Below are 12621 nucleotides of genomic sequence, written 5' to 3'. Positions count from 1 at the left end.
AATTTCTTATAGATTTTGATTATGTTGTTTTGTTTTGGTTGTTCTGGAAGATTAAGTTCTAATTCAGAATAACCATCTAGAACAATAATTGTCTAACATTTCTTACCCGCTTTTTGATTCTCTTCGAAAACAGATTTATGTAATAAAACACGCTCATTTTATTTTCTGGAAACCCATCCTGAATGTTCCAAAAGCTATCCTAGATAACATGTGTTTTGTATAAATATGATATATATGCAAATTTTGTTAATATATACATTTTAACTTGCTATTCTAACATATTACCTTTTAATTAAATATTAAATTTTCAAGAAGTCATTCCTAAATATTTCATCCTTTTATCCTAACATTTTTTAATTAAATATTAAATATTCAGGCATGCCTTTCTAAACATGTTATTTACCATCCTAACATTTTTTAAAAATTAAATATTAAACTTCCAGGAAGCTCTTCCTGAATATATTACTTGATATCCTAATATATTTTCTTTTTAATTAAATATTAAATTTTCAGGAAGCTCTTCCTAAATATTTTACTTGCTTTCTTTAAACTTTATTTTTAATCAAATATTAAAATTTCAGTCTAAACATGTTATTTAACATTCTAACATTTAAAAAAGAATGAAATATTTAATTTTCACTAAGCCCTTCCTGAATATATTACTTGATATTCTAATATAATTTTTTTTAATTAAATATTAAATTGGATTGGTGTTATATGGGTCATTTTTTATAGATTTTGATTATGTTGTTTTGTATTTGATCATATTGTGCACAAAAAACAAGTTGTTCATATAGAAAAGATAATGCTATTAAGGTGTGTGTTTTTATGTGCGTGTTTTAGTTGAAATGTGAAAGATGCGGCGAGGTTACTCAAATAGAAACATGTGTTACTTTGAATGAGACTTTTACACTTCTATTTTGTAGACAATGAAATATATTTGATGATTTCTATAGCCAATGAATTTTCTTATAGATTTTGATTATGTTTTTTTTTGTTTTGGAAGATTAAGTTCCAATTTAGGATAGCCATCTTGAACAAGGATTGTCTAACATTCCTTACACGCTTTTGATTCTCTTTGAAAACAGATTTATACAAGAAAACACACACTTTTTTTTGGAAACTCATCTTGAAAATGCAAAAGCTATCATATACCACATTTAACACTTTCTTGATAGAATTATTGAAAATGCTTCAAGCTATTTTTTGAAAGTATATGTCTTTTTCTTACTCATTTTATTTTCTAGAAACTCATCCTAAAAATATTTCAAGACATCCTGAAATTTCTTCAATAACAACTTAAATGAAACAAACGTTTTCATCATTCATTACAAACTTCTTACTTGTCCAAGTCAACATCAAAGTTCAAAAACATAGTTTAAGACCTTTAGGCCAAAACAAATAATGAGTGTGACCAAGCAAAAAAAAAAACAGATACTTGAGCTCAAGCAGTGCTAGCATTTCAGGTATTGAATCTCCCATCGTCTTGCCGTCCTGCATAACCAAGCCAATTTTTTTTTTCAAATGTTCAGGAAAGCTATCCTGAAATTTTGAAACACCTTCCAGAAATTAAAAAAAAAACCCCACAAAGTTTCACAAGCAAACTCATCTCAGTTACACTCAGAAACACTGCGATTGCGGATAAAATACCACCACATGATCAACAGAATCAACATTATCTAGAAAAGAACACAATCAAAGGTACATTACCTCAATTTAGTAGTCTTTACCAAACAGTCTAATGAGATACTGAATCTTCCATCATGTTGTTGTCCTGCATAACCAAGCCAAAAAAATTTCAATTTTCTCGAAAGCTATCCCGAATTTTTGAAACACTTTCCTGAAATTAAAAAAAAAACAGTTTCCACACAATTTTTCCCCGAGATCGCTGTGGAGTTTGGTAATCATCAGAAACTTATCCTTTCTCCCGAGAACTATTTATTCAGGGTAAAGTAAAATGACTTCATCTTTTCCTTTAAGCTACGTGTTTGATAACATGTGCTAGCATTAACAGTTTCTGTCTTGGAAAGCTATTACAACAGTTTCCATTTGTGTTTCTTACAGCACACTAAAGTTAGAGGCGCTTACTGCCTTAGAATATTTCCTGATAGAGACTCAACAACACTCCTTAGAAGTAGTGTATGCAGACTCACTTTACCTATTTTGCATTCATTTCCCTCTATCTGTGAAGTCATGTATCATGTATGATTAGTTTCATGATAGATCATTTGTTCTTCACTCTTTGATTTCAAATTAACTCCAGTTTCTGTTTTTTCTTTTTTCTTTTTTCTTCCAATGAGATGAGTAGAATGTTTATACATTTTTCTTTCTTTTTTTTTATCAGGAATTGTTGTTCGGAATACGCTCGTCACTTATGACCGTGAAAATGACAAGCTCGGGTTTTTGAAAACCAACTGTTCTGATCTATGGAGGAGGCTGGCGTCACCACCAGATTGCTTGTGTGTTCCTCACGTCTCTTTTTGCTTTCAACTCGACAAGTGTTATGTAATAAGTGACATTTCTTGTGTGTGTGGCTTCTTTTTTTAAGTAAATATTAAAAATTCTGGCAGGTCTTCCTAAATATGTTATTTACTATCCTAACATTTTTTAATTAAATATTAAATATTGACTTTTTGCTTTGACGATTTTGGAAGACCTTGTTCAAATTTAGGATAGCTATCCTGAACAAAAATTATCTTAAAATTGTCTTGATAATTATTTTCTGGAAGGCTTTCCTGAAACTACACAAATCTTTCTTGAAATTTTAAAACTCTACACATTTTCAAAAACACAAGCAACAAGAGACTAACAATATCATAAGAAAATTCACGAGCCTACCAAAGATATCAACATGCTTAAGGAGAACAAAACACTAAGCAAAAATTTTTTCAAACCATCCGATTTTCTGGAAAGCTTTCCTAAAACTACACAAATCCTTCCCGAAATTTTTCTAAACACTACAAAGTTTTACAAGCGCAAGCAACAAAAGACTAACAATGTTATTTTTTTAATATTAAATATTTAGACAGCTCTTCCTAAATATTTTATTTACTATCCTAACATTTTCTTTTTTTTTAATTAAAGATTAAATTTTCAGGAAGTCATTCCTGAATATATTACTTGATATCCTATAATGATATATGCAAGAAAACACACTCATTTTAGTTTTCTGGAAATCCATCCTAAAAGTGCCAAAAGCTTACACACTTTTGATTCTCTTCAAAAACAGACTTATGCAAGAAAACACACTCATTTTATTTTTCGGGAAACTCATCCTGAAAATGCCAAAAGCTATCCTATATAACATATGTGTTTTTTAATAATACCACATTTAACATTTTCTCGATATAATTATTGAAAATGCTTCAAGCTATCCAATTTTAATGTTCTCTGTTTGATATGTGTCTATATTTTATAGACAATGAACTCTATTTGGTGATTTCTATAGCCAATGAATTTTCTTATAGATTTTGATTATGTTTTTTTTTTGTTTTGGAAGATTAAGTTCCAATTTAGGATATCCATCTTGAACAAAGATTGTCTAACATTCCTTACACACTTTTGATTCTCTTCTAAAATAGACTTATGCGAGAAAACACACTCATTTTATTTCCTGGAAACTCATCCTGAAAGTGCCAAAAGCTATCTTATATAACATATGTGTTTTCTGATGATACCACATTTAACACTTTTTGATAGAATTATTGAAAATTCTTCATGCTATTCTATTTTAATGTTCTATGTTTGATATGTGTTATATATTTTGTAGACAATGAACTCTATTTGGTGATTTCTATAGCCAATGAATTTTCTTATAGATTTTGATTATGTTTTTTTTTGTTTTGGATGATTAAATTCCAATTTAGGATAGCCATCCTTAACAAGGATTGTCTAACATTCCTTACACACTTTTGATTCTCTTTCTAAAACAGACTTATACAAGAAAACACATTCATTTTATTTTTCTGGAAACCCATCCTGAAAGTGCCAAAAGCTTACAGACTTTTGATTGTCTTCGAAAACAGACTTATGCAAGAAAACACAGTCATTTTATTTTTCTGGAAACCCATCCTGAAAGTGCCAAGAGCTATCCTATATAACATATGTGTATTATAGTGATACCACATTTAACACTTTCTCGATAAAATTATTGAAAATGCTTCAAGCTATCCAATTTTAATGTTCTCTGTTTGATATGTGTTCTATATTTTGTAGACAATGAACTCTATTTGGTGATTCTATAGCCAATGAATTTTCTTATAGATTTTGATTATGTTTTTTTTTGTTTTAGAAGATTAAGTTCCAATTTAGGATAGCCATCCTGAACAAGGATTCTCTAACATTCCTTATACGCTTTTGATTCTCTTCGGAAAAAAATTTATGCAAGAAAACACACTTATTTTATTTTTCTGGAAACTCATCTTGAAAGTACCAAAAGCTATCCTATATAAAATATATGTTTTATAATGATACCACATTTAATACTTTTTGATAGAATTATTGAAAATGCTTCAAGCTATCATATTTTAATGTTCTATGTTTGATATGTCTTCTCTATTTTGTAGACAAATGAACTCTATTTGGTTATTTCTATAGCCAATGAATTTTCTTATAGATTTTGATTATATTTTTTTGTCTTGGATGATTAAGTTCCAATTTAGGATAGCCATCCTGAACAAGGATTGTCTAATATTCCTTACACACTTTTGATTCTCTTCTAAAACAGACTTATGCAAGAAAACACATTCATTTTATTTTCCTGGAAACCCATCTTGAAAGTGTCAAATGCTATCCTATATAACATATGTGTTTTTAATGATACCACATTTAACACTTTCTCGATAAAATTATTGAAAATGCTTCAAGCTATCCAATTTTAATGTTCTCTGTTTGATATGTGTTCTAAATTTTGTAGACAATGAAATCTATTTGGTGATTTCTATATCCAATGAATTTTCTTATAGATTTTGATTATGTTTTTTGTTTTGTTTTGGAAGATTAAGTTCCAATTTACACGCTTTTGATTCTCTTCGAAAACAGACTTATGCAAGAAAACACACTCATTTTATTTTTCTGGAAACTTATCCTGAAAGTGCCAAAAGTTATCATATATAACATATGTGTTTTTTAATGATACCACATTTAACACTTTCTCGATAGTATTATTGAAAATTCTTCAAGCTATCGAGTTTTAATTTTCTCTGTTTGATATGTGTTCTATATTTTGTAGATAATGAACTCTATTTGGTGATTTATATAGCCAATGAATTTTCTTATAGATTTTGATTATGTTTTTTTTGTTTTTGTTTTGGAAGATTAAGTTCCAATTTAGGATATCCATCCTGAACAAAGATTGTCTAACATTCCTTACACGCTTTTGATTCTCTTCTACAACAGACTTATGCAAGAAAACACACTCATTTTATTTTTCTGGAAACCCATCGTGGAAGTGCCAAAAGCTATCCTATATAACATATGTGTTTTTAAATATAACACATTTAACACTTTCTCGATAGAATTATTGAAAATGCTTCAAGCTATCCAATTTTAATGTTCTCTGTTTGATATGTGTTATATATTTTGTAGACAATGAACTCTATTTGGTGATTTCTATAGCCAATGAATTTTCTTATAGATTTTTATTATGTTTTTTTTTTGTTTTGGAAGATTAAGTTCAAATTTAGGATAGCCGTCCTGAACAAGGATTGTCTAACATTCCTTATCGAGCATGAGTTTCTATTCTAATTCAAATAGAATGTATTGAGCCTATAATCCCTTTTATCTTTTTCTTTTGAATCAATACTTAGTCTTTGCTTTTGATTCTCTTCTACAACAGACTTATGCAAGAAAACACACTCATTTTATTTTTCTGGAAACCCATCCTGAAAATGCCAAAAGCTTAACATCACATTATTACATGTAGTCAGAAACATGTGAAAGAATTGTACTAAGAAAACCAATCTTAAACCAAACTAAAAATATTACAAAGACTTAATTCAGAAAAAAACATGTCATAGCTACTCACAAGGTTTTACAAAAAAAAAAGCTTCATGAGAGATGGAACTACTTGGAATTGACATCGTTCAGTCCCTGTGAGGAAGGAGCAAAAAGAAATCTCAAAGACGATGCAAACACACACATAAATAAAAAACTGGTTACAAAACTTACCAGCCGTTTAAATGACTTTTTGTTCATGGATCTTGTTTTCTCCAATGGTTTTGCTTGATCTAGAGCCTGAGACACACAAACAACAATATTTTAGCAAGTAGAAAGCAACAGGGAACTAAAGAACACATTTACAAATAGAACGTAGTGAAACCATTTAAGCAATTAAAGAGAAAGGAAAAGATAAATCTGGTTTGGTGTTTTACCTGAATCATAGATTCCACACGACGTCACATCCTGGTATGCATAAATCCCTCTGAGCACTGTAATACAAAACCAAAACACAAACTCTGTTTAATAATCGCAGAGAGAGAGAGAGAGATTGTAGTGAAAATGAAAGAAAGATGAACCATGACGTGGTAACTAACATAAGCATGAAAGGTTGACAAGTTTCATACAGTACGATCGAGCTCGGGGCAGAGATGAAAACCTTTTTGGCACCACCCTGTAACAAACAAATCACCAAATCATTCAGTCTAAACATCGCAACACATACATGGGATAAAAACTTAATTTGTGTCCACTAATTACTAAATCTCTTCCAGAACCAAACAAGCTAAACATATAACGGTGTATAACATCCAAAGCAGATAAAACAAACCTTCAAGTGAGCAGCAGCTTTATCCTTGTCTGTGAAAACACCAGTAGACTCAGCAACGAAGTCAGCTCCAGCTTCAGCCCATGGGATATCCTCAGGGTTCCTTCACAAAACACAATCACCTATGAGATTGAAATCCTCAAAATCAGATTCACTCATACTGAAAAAAAATATATAGTCATCTGATAGAGATGTACCTGATGCCAAAGACGGTGACAGGCTTCTCACCACAGAGAAGAGTCTTCTCATCCTTAACCTTAATTTCATGGTGTTTCCACTGACCATGAACACTGTCGTACTTAAACATGCAGGTCTGCATCAAATCAAACACAGAGAGTAAAATCAATTCATGCAACCAATCAATAACATTACAAAAAGTTCCGATACAAATATCAGCTCAAATAAACCATATAATCAGCTAATCAACTCATATATATAGAGATACAGGTGGTGCTTGCTTTAAAACAAATCTCATACGAAGAGATCCACAACCATACCTCGAACGATTCGGCCGATCCGAACAGTGAATCCAGGTTTGTACTCGAGAGTTTTGCCTTCTCTTGGACCCTTGACGAATGCGAGCTACAGAAGTGCGGAGTCATCGTGTCTGAGACTAAGAGCGTCTTTGAGAATATTCAGAGGAAATTTGGATCGGTTCAGATTTGTCTCCGGCGATGACAGAGCTCTATGACGGCGGCGGCGATGACAGCTTTAAGCCGACGTTCAATCTCTTGAGAGTTTAGAGTGTGACGGTGATGGTTCAGCCAACGTGATTTTTCTCCGGCGGCGTCTCAATGTTGAGAAAGGAGGAAGACGATTCTTTTTTTTAGTTGTTACATGTATTATAAAACAAGGTTAGTATGGACATTTTACCCATTAATGAATGCTATTTCTGTGAATTTTTCCTTCTGATGCCATTTTGGTGATAAAAACTTCAAAAATGCTATTATGGACAATTGCCCTAGTTTTTTCCTAGAGATTGTTTTTATTTTTGTGGTAAACCGAAAGCAAGAAATGATTAGAACCGTGTGGGCTCGTATAAGTTAGAAATAAATAAGCCCACGCATAGACAATGCCACGTGGCGACAGCGTAAGAGATTCCAAAGTTTCCAACACATGGGAAGCTTCTCCGCGTCACGCTCTCTCAAAACTCTTTGGAGGAAATTCTTCAAAGTCTATTTAATTCCTAATGAACAGTGTTGATCCTTAAAAACGCAAAATTTTAATACGTAACAGCTCCTTGAATTTTTGAGTGAAGAGCATATAGCCTGCATTGTTGATTATTCACAAATTTCTGATAAAATCACCTGATCTCATGCCTTATGGCTTTCGGAAGGAGATAGCTTCATGGGTCTTTTAATATGGTTATGCAAACTTCCGGATTAGCTTCTTGATACATTTAAAATTGTTTTAATGTCTCATTTACATCTTGTAGTGGGAAATGGGTTAGAACCATTTTTCTTTATTTTATGAAGACCTTGCAAATAAACCATACACTCTCAAAAAATTAATCTCTTTAAAAAATTACAATCATGAAAAAGGTTTTAAAGAAAATTGTTCGGTAACACCGAGCATCGTAACTACGGTTTTGTACCTTGAAAGTTTTTTGAGTTTTTGTGACAAATTTTAATAAAATAGAAAATATTTTTAAATAGCACATTTATTAATCTGTTAACAAAATCCGGTTTTGTTTTCATCAAGACTATATCAACAAAGTTAGAGGACACTAAAACTGTTAATGAATAAATATATTTTCGCTGACAAAGAAAGAGTAAATGTATTTTCATTCAATAACAGGAAAAAAAATTCTACACATTGATACTAATTTCAAAACTTTAATTTCTTTTTCTTGTGAATAGATGATACAAATTTGTCTTGTTTTTTAACTAGCCTGTAATCACTACCTTTTTTATATACATCCATCAAACAAAATACTAAAAACTATATTACAATTACAAGAGAGAGAAAAGAGCTCCTAAAATGATTCAACAAGAAGTTCAGAAACTTCACTAGATTCAGACCAAAGCTTATGATTAAACGCCACTTGAAGATCATCAGGTATAAACTGTGTACGACACAGTGGACATGTCATCTGATTATAATCCATCATCCAACGGTCCAAACATCCTTTATGGAATATATGCCTGCAATTCGTCAGCCGTCGGATCTCATCGTCGTTTTCGAAGTCGTAGAGACACACTGCACAACATTCAGACTCGGGTCGGTTTAGATCGGAGAATCTGACAACGGGCAAGATATCTCCAGCTAGAAGCGCTGCTGAAAACAAGTGAGGGTCTTGGTGGTTTGAGGTTGGTGGTGGCTCGGGCCATGAAGATGAAACCGGTTCGGGTTCTAGGAAATCGGGTAAACCAATGAGCCAGAAAATAGTGGAGATTAGTTTTCGGATCAGACCTAAGAAAGAGAGTAAATGAAGGAAGATTCTTGGGAGAAGGAGCTCGGAGTAGCCCACCGGAAAACCCATTGACTCGCCTTTAGAGTGAGAAATGATAACAAGTAGAGATAATAGACAAGAGAGAGAGAGAGTTTTGGATTGTGAGTAAAAGATGAAGAGGGTGTGGTTTATATATAGTTGTGTGTAATGTGTATATATAGTCATATTAGAAGTGTTTAGTTAATTAGCTATTACTTTGTTATTTTAGTAGTCAATAATGTGCTTTTATTTTGCGTGTTGTTTTTTTTTAGTTTGATTATTGCGTGTTGTTCTTTTTATTTAATTATTTTGCTTGATGAAGGATATAACGAGGAATGTGGTGATGATGTTTCTTTAGGTTAGAAACTTATAATATATGACTAATTTTTTTATCATATTTATAGTTAGATTTTTCTTCTGCATGCCATATATTATATAAGTTTTGTGATGTGAATACCTTTTTACATGCATTAGGTCTAAGTTTCCAGTTTACATTGGAATTTAATTGACAGGTAGTCAATGCAGTAATCCTTATCATCTTTACACTTATTATCGTTCAGTTATACATTTATATGTTACATCGACATCATTTTTGTCATCTATCTCGATAAAATTACAACACAGTTGATCGTTTGAATGATTACTTTGAAGATCCGTTGCTACTTAGTTGTGGCATGTGAGAAAATATGTAATCTGGTGTTGCGCATACAATGTTTTGAATTTGGCATTAAAGCTCAAAATGGATGGAGTGCAGAAAAATAAATGTGAGATTATGAATGGTTTCATGATAAATTTTTATTTTTTAAATTGCTATATCATATATCCGTGTAGTTTTCAACTATTTACTATTTGATATATTATTATAACTATACCAATTTGCTTGAATAAAAAAACCGCAATTATGTTGTTTAACTATAACAAAATTCCCGTATGTGTTAGGACAAAATGCATTTAATGTGACGTGATTAACATAACAAACTCCATTTAACAAATTTATGAATAGATTTAAATAGCTAGGAAGATTATACTCCCTATGTTTCATAATAAATATCTAGGAAAATTTACATCATTTTTAAAAGCCGTATAAACCTGATATATTGAAATCTAAAAATAATGCCTCGTGCCTACTGAAATTAGGCTATTGTCAATGCTATTTTCAGAGAATTACTAATTAAAGTATTAATGTAAACCCGGAAACATGCCATATAATTGAGGTAGACGCAGATCGTCAGGTTCGTTAAATTCCAATTTATCTAACCGTTATTGGAATACTTTTTAGGTTACCGTAAAATTATGATTTTGGTAGGAATATAGCTTCATTCGAGTTATCCATGAAAATAGAATCTTTCACATCCATTGAAATTTCAAAACATAAAGAATCAACATTACATTGTATTCTGTAAAGTTCCACCAGAAAATCTGATTTATTGGACATCACAATGATACATACAATTCTTGATGAACATTGAATTCAAAACCAAATCAATACATACATATATATATATATATATATATATATATATATATATATATATATATATATATTATATATATATATATATATATCTCAACTATATATATATAGTTGAGAAATAATTACACCATGAGTCACTTTTTGTCTTTCTAATATCACTATAAGTCATATTTTGCTACTAAGGCACTTTGTCAAAGCTTTCCCTTGTTACAAAAAAAAAAAAATGTGAAAACCCAATTCTATCTTTTTTTCTCTAATCATATTATCTCTCCTTCTCTTCCATCGACAACCACTTATTCCTCATCTCCTCCTCTGTCTTTTTTTTCAATTTTCTACATCAACCGTCAACCACTTATTCTAAATCTTATGCATCAACCACATCTATTATTGTTGATTCCAACTCTTTTTTTTTTCTTTTAAATCTCTAATCGACGAGAAGAATCAAAACTCTAGTTCTCGTGGTTCTTTTTAGATTGGATTCAAAGTGGCTATTTTGCTATGTATCAGCCGGAGAAGATCGAAAGCTTCAGAGTTTGAAGCTGATTCGCTGTCAAAATTATATAATTTGGCGGTCATGATCTTAGATGCAGGTATAGTACAAATATTTGTTGATTCTTTTTCTCTTTGAATGATTAATTTATGGTTTATGATTGATAAGTTAGTTATTAGAATATCATGGGCTATAGGAATTGGTCACAAAAAAGGCTCTTCTCAATATTAGATTCTTTTTGAATATGTGATTCCTAAATGTGATACATCCAATGGACAAAGGCGATGTTGAGTTGATAATTGATCTGGAAAATATTTCTGAACCAGTTGAGATTCTGTTCAAATAACTATTGTTGACCTTCTTGTATGTGTGATGCTATGAACAAGCTTGGCAGTTATTCCAAAATATTAAACTCCTTTGTACATTTTTTTTACAGGTTTCACCTTTGGCTTCTGATTTTTATTCATGAAAGGAATGTATAAGTTATGTGGTGAAGAAGCATGCTATGAAGAGATTAGAGCCTCCATTAAAATCTTTAATGATTTTGGCAAAGCTCATAGGTTCACCCATAAATCTTTCTTGTACATGTGGATAATATATGTAATTTGTACATGTGGATATCACAATCGTACATGTGAAAATTATTTACATCACTGTACATTTGGATCATGATAAACAAGTACATCTACAAACTGCTTATACATGTGTTTTACAATTTTTTTTTATCATGGCAATGGATGAATCGGAAGAGAACAATGGATTTCTATATGTTGTCAAAAGGTTGATTTTTTGGGGAGGGAGTTGGTTTTATTGATAGAAATCTTGAACTTGTCTTCCATTAAATCTCAAAATATTAGCTTTGTCTCAGGTATCTATTGGACCTTCATTCTTTCCCCATGTGTACAATAGCCTAGTTAATTTTTTTTGTGTCCACCGGTTTGTCTCAAGTAACATATATATGTGTGTACACATGTACACTATACATATAAGATTACATTCAACGGTTTTTTATACATGTACACTTCAGAAACCAATGATAATATTTATATTGCATCCACGCATTCTATAGAAAATTTCTTGCAATTTTGATGTTTGGTTTTCAGAAAATTTAAGTAACATATATATATATATATATATATGTACACATGTACATTATACATGTAATATGCACATGTATAGAGATAATGTACACATGTACACTAAACGGGTTTGTACATATGTACATTTCATTTATGCTTAATTTTAATATTTTTAAAGAGAATGGCAATTTTGTAATAAACTCATCTTCTTCAAACTAGGGCTTCCTACGATTTCTGCAACTCATCTCTGAGCCGCAATTGATTTTCTTCATGATTTTTTTTTTTTATGATTTTACATCTAGAACTTACAAATGTTTATTAGATAAGATTAACCGATTATAGTCAAAACACAAACAAACACACTACTTTTCCCATAAATTTCGA

At 31.0% G+C, this 12621-nt stretch overlaps 2 protein-coding genes and 3 long non-coding RNA genes across 7 annotated transcripts; 2 read left to right on the top strand and 3 right to left on the bottom strand.

The window, feature by feature from the left end:
• Nucleotides 1–1315: 1315 nt before the first annotated feature.
• LOC108816829 (uncharacterized) lies at nt 1316–1872 on the bottom strand. The gene is made up of 2 exons (XR_001943919.2): nt 1711–1872; nt 1316–1494 (listed from the first exon to the last, which is right to left on the bottom strand). It is a non-coding gene; the product is annotated as an uncharacterized LOC108816829 (long non-coding RNA).
• On the top strand, nt 1867–2627 carry LOC130499658 (uncharacterized). Its single transcript, XR_008938541.1, has 2 exons — nt 1867–1947; nt 2345–2627. It is a non-coding gene; the product is annotated as an uncharacterized LOC130499658 (long non-coding RNA).
• Nucleotides 2628–5838: 3211 nt separating this feature from the next.
• Nucleotides 5839–7591, bottom strand: LOC130500364 (glyceraldehyde-3-phosphate dehydrogenase GAPC2, cytosolic-like). 3 transcript variants are annotated; one of them, XM_056995350.1, is made up of 7 exons: nt 7261–7591; nt 6961–7076; nt 6767–6866; nt 6516–6610; nt 6372–6428; nt 6169–6234; nt 5839–6090 (listed from the first exon to the last, which is right to left on the bottom strand). In XM_056995350.1, exons 1-5 carry the CDS (start codon nt 7363–7365, stop codon nt 6377–6379), a joined length of 468 nt encoding a protein of 155 aa, XP_056851330.1. In that variant the 5' UTR covers nt 7366–7591; the 3' UTR covers nt 5839–6090; nt 6169–6234; nt 6372–6376. The 3 variants fall into 3 exon arrangements, with proteins under 3 accessions (XP_056851330.1, XP_056851332.1, XP_056851331.1); XM_056995352.1 differs by having other exon boundaries at nt 6564–6610; nt 7261–7590; XM_056995351.1 differs by having other exon boundaries at nt 6534–6610; nt 7261–7586.
• Nucleotides 7592–8532: 941 nt separating this feature from the next.
• On the bottom strand, nt 8533–9530 carry LOC108826832 (brassinosteroid-responsive RING protein 1). The gene has a single exon (XM_018600178.2). It carries the CDS (start codon nt 9378–9380, stop codon nt 8739–8741), a length of 642 nt encoding a protein of 213 aa, XP_018455680.2. The 5' UTR covers nt 9381–9530; the 3' UTR covers nt 8533–8738.
• Nucleotides 9531–10900: 1370 nt separating this feature from the next.
• On the top strand, nt 10901–11873 carry LOC130499696 (uncharacterized). Its single transcript, XR_008938578.1, has 2 exons — nt 10901–11258; nt 11595–11873. It is a non-coding gene; the product is annotated as an uncharacterized LOC130499696 (long non-coding RNA).
• The last annotated feature ends 748 nt before the right edge of the window (nt 11874–12621 follow it).

This window comes from Raphanus sativus, chromosome 9 (genome assembly GCF_000801105.2).
Source record: "Raphanus sativus cultivar WK10039 chromosome 9, ASM80110v3, whole genome shotgun sequence".
Taxonomy (NCBI): Eukaryota; Viridiplantae; Streptophyta; class Magnoliopsida; order Brassicales; family Brassicaceae; genus Raphanus; species Raphanus sativus.
This window is presented reverse-complemented; position numbering and strand designations above follow the sequence as displayed.

Bases quoted from the DNA above. Each gene is read 5' to 3' on its own strand.
- LOC130500364 (XM_056995350.1), bottom strand. From the start codon at position 7,365: ATGACTCCGCACTTCTGTAGCTCGCATTCGTCAAGGGTCCAAGAGAAG. The intron at 6,611-6,766 runs GTTTGTTTTATC...TGTTTGTTACAG, and splicing joins AAGCTGCTGCTCACTTGAAG to GGTGGTGCCAAAAAGGTTTT. The intron at 6,429-6,515 runs GTTCATCTTTCT...TTTGTATTACAG, and splicing joins ATGTTAGTTACCACGTCATG to TGCTCAGAGGGATTTATGCA.
- LOC108826832 (XM_018600178.2), bottom strand. From the start codon at position 9,380: ATGACTATATATACACATTACACACAACTATATATAAACCACACCCTC.